Source organism: Carassius auratus, unplaced genomic scaffold (assembly GCF_003368295.1).
Source record: "Carassius auratus strain Wakin unplaced genomic scaffold, ASM336829v1 scaf_tig00214962, whole genome shotgun sequence".
Lineage (NCBI taxonomy): Eukaryota > Metazoa > Chordata > Actinopteri > Cypriniformes > Cyprinidae > Carassius > Carassius auratus.
The window spans coordinates 5,742-18,259 of record NW_020527883.1 but is presented as its reverse complement, the minus strand read 5'-3'; the positions used below and the strand labels follow the sequence as shown (position 1 = coordinate 18,259).

Sequence of the window (12,518 nt, the reverse complement as noted above, 5' to 3'; positions counted from 1 at the left end):
TTATTCCTTGAGCATTATTCGTTTTTTAAGCCATTATCCGTGCCATTCCGAATAAGGTATTCGGCTTCAGGCACAACCCTAATTATTACATTACATATTTTATTTTTACATGCAACATAGATAAGGTCATATAGTAACAGCTCCATGCAATATTGTAATTCTAAAATTCACGTCGTACTTGCAAACACTTTGTATGCATTATGGTTAATGCATGCTGGAGTAGTCGATTGTTTCCGACAGTGCTCGACTAGTCTATGCAAGCCCTAGTACAGTATGACAAAAATGTCGCTGTATTTATGTGCGCATGTCCAGTAGAGCCAAACGTATCCATTCTAGCCTTGCTGCGCGCATTTGTCATATCCCGAGCTTTGCGTGTGTCTGTGCACTGTGCCAATTAGACATAGTCATATACATTTTTGACCACAGATATAATGTCAACAAAAAATAAAGTACATAAAAATTATTTGACCTTACAGTTCCAAACTTTGTTTATCCAAGTTTAGCTCCCAGGGTCGGACTGGGGGTAAAACCACTCATTAGCAAGGCCCCAAAGGAAGAGAGGGCCCTTGAAAAGTATGAATCTGAAATATATATTTTTTACCTGGATATTTTCATGGGTGGGGGCCAAGGAGGCCCATCAGGACTGCCTATGCATAGGGCCCAGGATCTTGTTTAACGCCCCTGTTAGCTTTAACCCTAATTATACACACTTGAACCTAATCAAGCTCTTACTAGACACACTAATCTTCCAGGTGTTTTAAGGCCAGTTGGAGCTAAACTTTTCAGAGTTGTTACTTTGCACATGCTTTTTGATCATTACAAATAATAATGTAAAATGATTTTCTTAGAATAGGAGAACTGTAAAGGTACGTCAACCCGTCAAAATAAAAGTCCTGTTTTACACAAGTATTTGCCAGAGATGTATTACTATTGTCAGAGACAGTTTGCTATTGTTCAGCAGAATGTACATAGCCTACTATTAAAAAAAATTTTTTTAATCACACAAAATTTCTTCCATGTTTTATTTTTAATAGTTAATCCCCACTGTTTACCAAAAAGTAAAGTTTGCTTCATTTTCAATAATTAAAATATAAATTAAATTAATGTTTTGTGTTTAATGTTTAATGTGCATCTCAGAAAATGCTTTATGTAAAATTGAATGCCACTTAAATGCACTCAATTCATCTGTCAACTTTATTGTCATTGTTCACAGTACAAGTACAGACAGAGAAACAATGGATAATAATTAAATGTTTATTTTTGATGTATGCGTTGCATTTAAAAATAAAAAAAATGTAAAATTTCTAAAGAAACTTAGTTGTTCATTTTAAGAGACCCAGGAGGAGTCTTATTTTCTCTTGCATAATTAATATTAATTAATCGATGGAATTTTTTGGTAGAATACTCGATTACTTAAAAATTTGATAGCTACTGCCCTAGATGAAAGTGGCATAGCAAATAGCATGCTATACTATTCCACCGTGATAATCTATTTACCAAATGGGGGTTATGAAAACCCAACCTGTGAAAACCACACAATAAATTCTGTGCATCAAACATAAGCTTGGGATGTTTTTAAGCATTGGTAGTGAAAGCAGCTGCCTGCATCCCTTCCCTTCTAATATCATAATATGGAAATGCTAACATATCTTTAAGTTTTTGGTAAACTTTATAATAAGTAAAAATACTGTTTGCTAACAGTTAAATGACAATTAACTCAAGATTAATTAACTATCAATTTACCATCTTTTAATGATTGTTATTACAAAGTGTCTATCATCTAAATTAGTTAGCAACTATGGTTTTGGAAAAGCACCCCTGAGCTGTTAATATTGACCTCTTACAATATGCTAACAGTGAAATGGTAAAACGTACTTCACAGGTAATTTCCCAGCTACACCATCAACTTCATTGATTAACAGTTTAAACTGATAAGTGTGTGCTGTCATATTATTAGAAAAAAAAAAACATTGCAAATATCTATTGAATTCCCACCAAACTATTTTTTCAAGCAGCATTTGCACTGTAAACCTTTTTTATGTATATAAAGTGTGGGTGAACTTAAACTGTATAGCTATGCTGTGGTTCCTGTAGGCTTTGCGTGCGTGCGGGGGGTCGGGGGGCCTCTATGTCCATTTTGCTTGGGGCCCCCAAATTCCTTCAAACGGCCCTGACGATCGTGATCGGAGCACCCCTACTTGTGTTGTCTCGTTTACTTGCCCCGCCCCCTTGTTATCCTTGTTCTGTCATTATTGCTTTACCTGTGTCACCTGTTATGTTATCATTAGTCTCCATATTTCAATCCCCTTGTGTTTGCTGTCTAATGCGGTTCATTGTTACACTTTGAAGAAACATTGCGGATTGTTTTTTCTGTAGTGTGAGTTCCTGAGTGAAGAGTCTTTTGTTTCATTGTTTGTTTCTAGTCTTAGTCTTGTTAAGTTTTTTGTCTACTCCCTAATCGTTGTTTTCCCCCTCGTAAGCTTTTTTTCTCCTATTTGTCATTAATAAACCCTGTGTGTAGTGCATTCTGTCTGTGCCTGAGTTCATCCCTGCACCCCCACGAGACAGGCTCGATCGAAATTACACGGCTGCGGGCCATCATACATGTTGGCTCTTGCCACCTCTTCCTCATCCCAGTCAGTCGCTATAGTTCTGATGCTGCATTCCAGACAGGTTTTTGAGCTCGTAATCAATATTTCATACCACTACTAACGACTTTGTACCGTTCCAGGCAAGTTACGACAAACTGTCTGAGCGCAAGGAACTGTAACGCGTACCACTTCCATAAACACTGCATCCATAGGCAGTATTATTCGTAGGGGCTGTCATCGTTGTTTCGCGTGCTGTGTGACCTCGGAACTCGGAGTACATCGATCTAGTATGAGTAACGAGTTCACGGGTGGGAAGTCACAGGTTTGATTGCCGTTCCAGTGCACTTTCACGGGTTTAAGGTTGGAAAAACACGGGTTACGGGTTGCCTGGAATGCAGCATCATACTAGGCTGAGGCTACCTTTCCTCGACTTCTCCCCAATGTGACGTAATCACAGAGTTGCGTAAAAAAAACGTTAATACCAAAAACTTAAAAAAATAGGTCTTTAAGCCAATTTTTTAGACATTTTAAAAATTATATACATATCTTGAGTGATTTATGTACCCATTAATCGAAAGTGGTGGTTAATCTGCAACAAGGCCTTTAAAGTACTTTTTATGTCCAGCCTAGTCTTACGACTGGGTGTACTTCCAGCTGGTGCAACCGGCCCCATATTATTAAAGCAGACAGTCAAGCACAATAGCCCAGAATATGAACATAACTCGGTAAACTGCACTTAGAGTGTAGGCTATCCCTCATAGAAAAAAAAAACAAAACGCTTAATTAATGTACTAAGACAGTGGTATAAAAATGCCGAATTCGGGTTATAGTATACTAATAAATGATACATGAAAGAAAGTAAGCCCAGAAGAACAGAAGCATAAAGAAAATGCAGTTTTATTTTAAACTTGGCACAACAAACATTAGACGTCATATGGACGTACCTTTGCTCATTGGGTGGACTCAATTTAAAATACAGCCAGCTTTGCTTATAGTTTAAGACATGGTTTTAGGCCATTCTAAAACACCTAATGTGGATGTAGCTTCTATAACAGTGACATTGATGGCCCAATTCGGTAAGGCATAATAAATACTATTAATGCTACTAACAATTATAATAGGCTATTAATAACCTTATAAATATTGCTATCAGTAAAGCAAATAGCCATAATACAACATTTCCTTCCCATTTAAAACCATCAGGCTATAGAAAGGCTATATGCTTAAGGGAGGCTAATGGACAAAGACAGTAGCTATGAAACCAAAAATATGGTAAACAGTTTATTACTAAAATATTGATATTGATATTGATGTGAAAAATCATAATGAACAAAAATGTGCCGCACTGAGAGTGGGCCGGCGCTCACGATATGGCACAGACATAATACAGATTATTTAAATTGACTGTGTAACATTATATCTGTATTGGTGATTCTTCATTTTAATAATGAACATGTGTGCATATGTGTGCATGAGCCACTAGCGTAATCAAATCTCTGAAACAAAATACTCCGTCACTTAGGCTACAGTAGGGCATAATTCGATTTTGAATTCAGTTTGAAGATTCAACAATATAAAAAGATTATTATAAATGTTATAAATTGAACACTTATCTCATTTCGCTCTGGAACTTATATGAGAATGCATTGATTTTATATAGGCTTAACAGTTCAACAAAAAAAGCAATATTAAGTGTACATTTTTCATTTTAAAAGAAGCCTACATTTTAAACACAATATTAACCATTTTGTATTTTACAATGAAATAATATTTCCTACGAAATCCGCAACAAAACATGCGTCTCAAAGCATCTTCTTTATGAGGGATACGCTTAAAATGCAATTGACTGGGTTATGTTCATATTCTGGCCTGCTTGTCTGTATATGCTTTATTAAAAGGTGTGTACTGAATTTAGTAATTTAATGTTCTGCATTAAGCGTTTTAGTATGTCCCAAAACTGTACCTTTATAAGAATGCTATTTCGTCCAAGTTCAAAATTAAACTCTATGAACTGTTCAACTGTGCGCTGTAAAGTGAACAGGAAGAGTTTGTCTGAGCTCAGCTGGTTTTGTGAGAGAACGTAAAAGTTTTGCGAGGGAATGCACATACTTTTGCGAGAACACAAAAAATGTTGCGAGGGAACACAAAGTTTCTTGAGGGAACGCTAAAGTTTTGCGAGAGAACACAAAAAATCTAAAAATATATTTTTTTCCTCCCACCCAAAATGTTTTCACATATTTTTCCACCACAATGACCCTTTAGGAGCTCCATAAATTCTATTTAATGTCATTCAATTTGATTTTCTATAATTTTATTTCACTTTAACAATCAGCTTGCTTACTGGTTAGAGCAGCAGACAAAGCAAGAAAATCAAGACAATGTAAGTGTGCAGTTTACTATGGGACGCCATTTGTAAAGTGGCTCACCCTGAAAAGAACAACATTTTGTCACATTTAGCTTCAAAAAACAATATTTGTCAACTTAGAGATATCTTATTTAGTTAAATCAAAATATTAAATGTTACACCTAAATGTTGAATCTAAATGATAAATCTAAATCTAAATCTATGCTAAATGTTTCGGGTGAAACTAAATATTTAACTAATATGCAAATTCAAAATGCTGATGACGGGTAGTGCCAAAATAAAAGCTCGAGTAGGTCAGTGTTTATATCATCGTGTCAAATAAGTAACGAACAAAAACCATCTCATCCGAGGAAACTGACTCTTGGACATGGATTATCATGATAATAACTACCTAAAATAATAAACACGCTTGGATAAACTGTATTTGAAGAATAGGCTAGCGTCACTTCTATGAAAAGTTATGGATTTATGATGACCTGTAGCCATGAGGGGTCTCACTTTGACTGAATGTTATGTCCTCACTCATCATGTCATCACTCTGTCATGTTCGCATGCTTAGACGCCAGCAAGAGCCTATATCCCCACCTTCCCCTGACCAGGACCGGTAACTGTTAACATTACTGTCGTTCAAAATGGCCAACGAATCGACGTTAGCCGAGAGCCTCGACAGAGCCATCCTGTCCTGTGGTGGCCCTGAGGGGGTCGCTGTCGTTGTTGAAACATTTTGAATAGCCGTCAGGATAGCTCGGCTCTTGCTGGAGAGTGATGACATGATGAGGACATACTGTAACAATCAATCAAAGTGATACCCCTCGTGGCTGTCTATTATGGCTACAGGTCATCATAAGTCCCGCACTTTTCATAAAATTGACACTAGCCTACTCTTCAAATACAGTTGCTCCAAACATGTTTATTATTTTAGGTAGTTTTTATCACAATAATCCATGTCCATGAGTCAGTTTCCTCGGATGAGATGTTTTTTTTTCGTTACTTATTTGACACGATGCTATAAACACACACTGACCTTGTCCCCAGATCCAGAGCCAGCTTTAGAGAGCGCTGTTCCCAAGCCAGCTGCAGTTTTGGCACTTCCTGTTATAGGATTTTTTCATTTGCATATTAGTTAAATATTTAGTTTCACCTGAAACATTTAGATTCAATATTTTTTACATTTAGATTAAGAATGTAAATTTAACATTTAGATTTAGCATTTAGATTTAACACCTAGGTGTAACATTTCATATTTAGATTTAACGATTTAAAATATCTCTAAGTTGACTAATAATGTTGTAAATTTGCTAAAAAGTGACCATCAAAAAAATAAAATAATTTTCAGTAAAAAAAAAAAAAATTCAAGCAAAGTGTGACAAAATGTTGCTGTAATTTTCAGCGTGAGCCACTTCACAAACGGTGCCCCATAGTTTATCAAGTTTTGAGATGGTCATAAATGTTTTCAACACCCTCACGTTTGCTCAGAAGAAAAGTGCACAGAATGACTTATGTACTTTATGGGACATCAAGTCTAACAAGTGTGTTTGGAATTCATGTTAGCATGACAATGGTTCTTGTCTGATCAATGCCATAGCTGTCATTTTTTCATGTATGATAATATTCATATTCTCTCCATTACACTTCAGTCCTAATACAGCAGGTTTAGTGAGTTTTTTTCTTGCTATTATCATTCTCAAGACAGATGGAAACAAGTAGTGAAATTGCAACAATAATGAAACTCCCCTGCCTGCCAGTGATTGTGTGACGAAGAGGCTTGAGGCAGTCGGATCCATCTGCAGTATTTTATTAACACAGATAAGCCAGCAAAGATAGACAGTCATATAACACAAGGATACTTGGCCAGAAGAAATAACTCAAAGCAGCACACAGGTAAAGGCAATCCAAGAATAGTAAGTCAAAACAGGCCTGGGTAAGGGCTGGCAGCTTAGGTTCAAAAACAAGATCAGAGTCCAAATCAAAATCACAACAGCTAACTGGAGAGACAAACTAGAGACAGAGTATGGGTAAATCAAGACTTCACAAATGAACCATTACCAGAGCAGTCCAGATAAAGGAGAGCTAAGGGTACACAGGTGATAATAATGCAATGATAAGGAGACTAATCAGGAGATATTGAGCAGAAGCGGATAAAGGGAAAAACAGTCCTAATACGCAGCAGAGAGGTATCTGAAACCAGGAGGAGGCGTTGTTGAGCGTTCCGTGACAGATTGGATACACAGGACAGAATGTCCTGCTCCAACATAGACATAAAGACGTGGCATTAAATGAGTAAAACATGAAAGACTGTTGATAATAAATAAAATATATTTTTTTAAATTTTTAGATAAAAATTTTAACAAAGACCAGCAATTTGACTTAAAGTTGAATATATTCATCAGAAAATAAATCAGTGTTTTATCAGACTGCACTCACACAGTTGGGTAAACTTGGGTACAGTCTGGTAAAGCAATCACAAGAATGTAAGAGGTTGTCCTATGCGGTCATTTTCTAGGTGTTCTTTAAGGAATGATCGTATCTTCTCACTGAAAAGATTTGAATGGTAATCTCTGGAGTCTGCATCCGAAGTGAAGCTCCTTTTTTCCTTGCAGACATCCTTCACTCCCCAGCTTACAACACCAACCTATCAAAGATTTTACAGACATCAAAAACGTTCATAGTTCTCAGCTTCTCTCAAATAAGTTTAATTTCACTCTGTAATATGTAACTCACTGTACATTAGATTTTACAGCCACATCATCAAAGCGGTTTTCAAAAGGAAACCAAATCTCACCTGAATCACTCGACCTTTTTTATTCACATAAGTGGCCCCACCAAAATCACCTGTTACAAAATAACACAATACAAGAAACTATATAAGAGTTGTATAAATCAATTTTAGATCTCTAATGATTAAAATTTTATCAATAGATACAGTAGATTAAAACCAAATAATAGCTGCCATCTTGATGGCAGAAATCAAACATACCTTTGCAGGCAACATCATCTGTTTTTGGTTCAATACCACCGCTGCACAGAAAATTGTCTGTAACTACTTCTCTGGCATTTTCCACATTAATTCCTTTTGCTTTTTTTGCATCTTCAACACAAGCATCCCGCTAAAGAAAAAGTACACCAAGTGTTTTTAGCTTGTATAAGTTATACTGTCTAAGTACAGGACAGAAGAATGTCCTTAGGTGTAGAAATGGAATTAGCTGCAGAGCAATCTATTTATTATGTATTTTTTTGACTGACAAACTAAAAAGATAATATAAGTTAATCAAGATAATATAATTAAACTATTTATAATTATAAACAATTGTGGCCAGTAAATGTATTGAACTCATAACAAGTAAGGAACAAAAGATCAAATTAAAAGATTGGTGACTAGCTAGTTGTTACTGGCAATGAGGTGTTTTTTTTTTGTGTGTGTTTTTTTTGTACTTATTGAAGATTCTTCTTTTTGGAATTAGCAGAATGATTGTGAGTTAATATTGTTGATTGTACTGTCACTGGAATAGGACAACACTAATATGTGGCAACTGTCTTATCGATTATAGTAGATACCTACGGTTTAAATGTAAAAAAGGGGGTAGGCGTCAATAAGCTTAAGCTTCTGCCTACTCCTTTTGAGCATCAGATCCATGGTTTTATTTATTTGTTTTAATGTACTTGATCATCTGCGCATGTATCCTTTTTGGTTTTGCCTGTTGTGTTGAGGCTTGTTAGTTGTTACTATGTTGATTTTGTGGAATTCTGATGCCCAAATAAAAACAGATGATGATGACTGAAATGTTTTTCTTTTTTTTTAATCCATAAGAGATTCAAAGGTAAAGTTTTTTTTTTTACTTTTAGATGATTTATATGTTAATGTAATTCTAAATGTTCAAGAACATTTCACTTTCTAACACTATAATGGAGGCCTGAAAAAGTATGACAGCCTCTGCATTAATAAATCAACTTAAATGAAGCTCTTCATACTACACAAATTGGAAAGATCAGAAATAAGAAAAATCATTACATATTTTCCATGCTTGATTGTGATGCTTTTTATGTTTTTTGGACTATTATCAGTATCCATATCAGACGTGAAAGCAGCTTCCACAAACTCATTGTTCATTAGTATTTCCTCTGTAAGAAATGCAAGGAGAAAAAAAAGTTTTACATTTTATGTTTGGTAAGTTTCATTACATAAACTGACGCAAGTACATGTTTAAATTATGTTTCATATTTTTGATATGGTTCTTATATGTATACATCATGTCTGACAGGAACCTTACCATGTTTTCTGCAAGTCCCTTCACTTTCTGAAAGTTTCAGAGCTCCATTGGTTTCTCTTGTGCATGGGATGCAGATTGGTCTGAAGAGAAATACACATGATATTATTTAAATTTTTTAGCTTTTTTCTTTTTTTATTTATTATTAAAGTAACATCACATGTTGAAGGTGTAACGTGGGAGTGACAGAGATGCAGATCCAAATGCAAACTTTTATTCCATTTACACATGGTCTAAACAGGAGCAAACAGGTATGGTATGGGCAAGACACAAAAACAATCCAAGGGCAAGCAAGGGTTCTCTGATCAGCGAACAATATCCAGAGAGCTAAGCAAGGTGTAATCCAGAGCAAAGGGTCAAAGCATGAGTAACAGTGCACAGCAAGAAGAAAACTAAACTATGAAATTGATAAACTGAAAACAGACTATGAAATCTAATGAAAACTAGACACAGAAACAAGACTATGAAAACAAGGAATTTAAACAAGATTACAAAAATAAACACAGAATGGCAGCTATGACCTGCAGAAAGATAAGTGCTGAACAACACTCGGCAGTTTGAAAGTGATCTAAGTGAGTGTTATATAGTGAATGTGTGATGGGTTACAGCTGTGTGCAATCAGTGCATGCAGCTGTGTGTGTGTGTGTGTGTGTGTGTGTGTGTAATCAGTGTGTTCAGCTGTAGTGTGTAATTAGTGCAATGGATGATGGGAGTTGTAGTCTGGGGTGACGTGCAGCAGTTAGTGTGGTGCAAGAGTCTATGTGGTGAGTGGGGGACCTCTGGTGGTGAGTGAATGGAAGTTCATAGACCAGATCATGACAGAAGGTCTGTGCTCCTCACCGTAGATTAAAATTCATCTCAACAGCTTTTTCCAGCTGTATAAGAGCTACATCAAATTCATAATATTCATGTATTCCCTTATGCTGTTTTGCTGTTGGTTTAAAATCAGGATGAATTGTGTAATTTTTCACTTTTACTACTGCAAAAGAAAATTAAACATCATTAATAAGATTTACCTTGTGACATGTTTTACAGTATTTCAGTCTGAAAATATGGACATTTCAGGACATACCCAGGCCTTTTTTCAGTTTAACTGTTATCTTATCAGGTGTGTCTCCCTCTTTGAAGCAGTGAGCCGCTGTCAAGATGTAACTTGAGGAAACTAATGAACCCATGCAATTGGAACCTTGAGGAGGACGCTACATGAAGAGCAGAGAAGTCTGATGTTCATATGGTTGGCATGGTTCAACTCTTTAGCTATAACGTACATGTTTCTTCTCCTTGAGGGAGAAAATGTTTCCTTTAACTTTATTGAGTTCTATAATAAAGTGATAAAAATGTTATGCTCACTACAATATTAATCTGTGCCAACCAGGGGAATGCACGGCGTTTATTTTCCAAGCCTTCCCACACAATCCCACACAATCCTACACTGGTGCTCTCATCTGTGTAAGGAAACAGGTATAAAGGGTTAATAATAACAACAGCAATTAACACTGAGTAAATTATAAAGAATTATTACAAGAGGTCAGGAACTGTGAAACTGATTCTGTAACACTTTCTATGAAGCCTGTCTTTATAATACATTACAAGGGAATTCTTAAGACATAATGAAAGCATAATGTACTGTATTATATAAAAAAAAATGTTGATGAAAATATAAATGATGATAAAAATATAATGTTGTATCATCTCATGAATATTCATAAGAACAGTTTTAATATATTATAATATTTCCTTATTTGTGGTTATAACTTTTAAGAGTATAATTATTTATAACACAATGAACACCTTGCATCCACTTTTACAATGGATTATACTTCACATTGTTATAATGTATTAGTTATAATGTATTATAAGTCTCATATCTTCCCATTTTTCTGATGCTACTTTACTTAAAGCGGTAAAATACCATTTATAAATAGTAATAATAATAATAATAATAATAATAATAATAATAATAATAATAAATATAGCTGCAAGCAGCGATGGCGGGCTCAAGCCACCAATGCCATCGCCACCCCGGTGGCATCAGGTAAACTGTGTCCAGCGGGCACATGCATTCACAATATCCCTCTGGCAGTGAGGTTTTAAAGGATATGGCGGTTAAAGGGTTAATCCAAATCATCTAGACTTTAAAATCACATTCACAGAACAATATATATATATATATATATATATATATATATATATATATATATATATATATATATATATATATATATATATATATAGTAACACTTTACAATAAGATTTCATTTATAAACATTATGTTAACAAGAACAATATTTATATAGCATTCATTCATGTCAGTTAATATTCCAAACTTAAACATTAAAACATTGTTTTATTGTGATTTTTTTTCCAAGCACATTTTACCAATTCCAAACCATATCAATCTTAATAACTACCATTATTTTTTATTTAATCATTTATGAGTGCTATACAATATTCCAGGAAAGCTGGAAGAGAAAAACTCCTTATATTCATGTGCAGAATTATTAGGCATGTTTTCTTTTACAGATGAAATGCGCTAAAAAAGAGTTTTAACTCAAACTGTTTTAACTCAAAGTCGAAAATTATGAAATACCCATGAGAAGTATCAAACACAAATGCAATACAGAAATAGATAAGTTAAGACGTGACCATTGTACAAAAATGCTCACTGGGTCATGAGGTCAGAAAAGAAGAAGAAAAAAAAACAGGTCAAGAAGAACTGACCGAAATAATTGCAAAATAATTAGGAATTAATGTGAAGATTAATTTTTAGTCAATTCTGCAAGACAGACTTTCAGGAAAGGAGGTGGAATAAAAATGAGCTCCTAAATCTTAATCCCGGATTCTGGAAGATATATTCCTCATACCATCGGACAAGAGGAGGTGGTGCTGGTCCTTAACAAGTCACTCTAATCTGTTCATAAAGCCTATATATAAAGTCTTAATATATAGTATTTCACAATACTTCATGGTATTCTAATTAAATAATTTTTTGGAATCTTTGATTTTTCAGAACCTGACACATTGTAATTCTGAGACTCCAGGAAAGTGGCAGTTCTGTAAAATGTTGGCACTGGAGACTAAATGCTCCCTGATAGTTTCACACCTAATTAACTTAACACACACACAAACACACATTACCCACAGTGACAGAGGGACAGAGTGACATCAGATGTATTATAGTTTTTTAATTTTCTATCATCCATATAGTGTTGTATAGTCATGAAACCATGCATATTTCCTCAGAATGACTTGTCTTCTATGTGTACATTTTTTTTAAGCGTTTAGAAGCTGCACTTA

At 35.0% G+C, this 12,518-nt stretch overlaps 1 protein-coding gene across 1 annotated transcript; it reads right to left on the bottom strand.

Moving 5' to 3' along the window:
* Positions 1-7,408: 7,408 nt before the first annotated feature.
* Positions 7,409-10,661, bottom strand: LOC113093305 (complement factor B-like). The gene is made up of 8 exons (XM_026259105.1): positions 10,572-10,661; positions 10,294-10,420; positions 10,062-10,200; positions 9,225-9,304; positions 8,966-9,075; positions 7,934-8,063; positions 7,739-7,788; positions 7,409-7,588 (listed from the first exon to the last, which is right to left on the bottom strand). The coding sequence occupies exons 2-8, from the start codon at positions 10,394-10,396 to the stop codon at positions 7,418-7,420; spliced, it is 783 nt and encodes a 260-aa protein (XP_026114890.1). The 5' UTR covers positions 10,397-10,420; positions 10,572-10,661; the 3' UTR covers positions 7,409-7,417.
* Between the last annotated feature and the right edge of the window lie 1,857 nt (positions 10,662-12,518).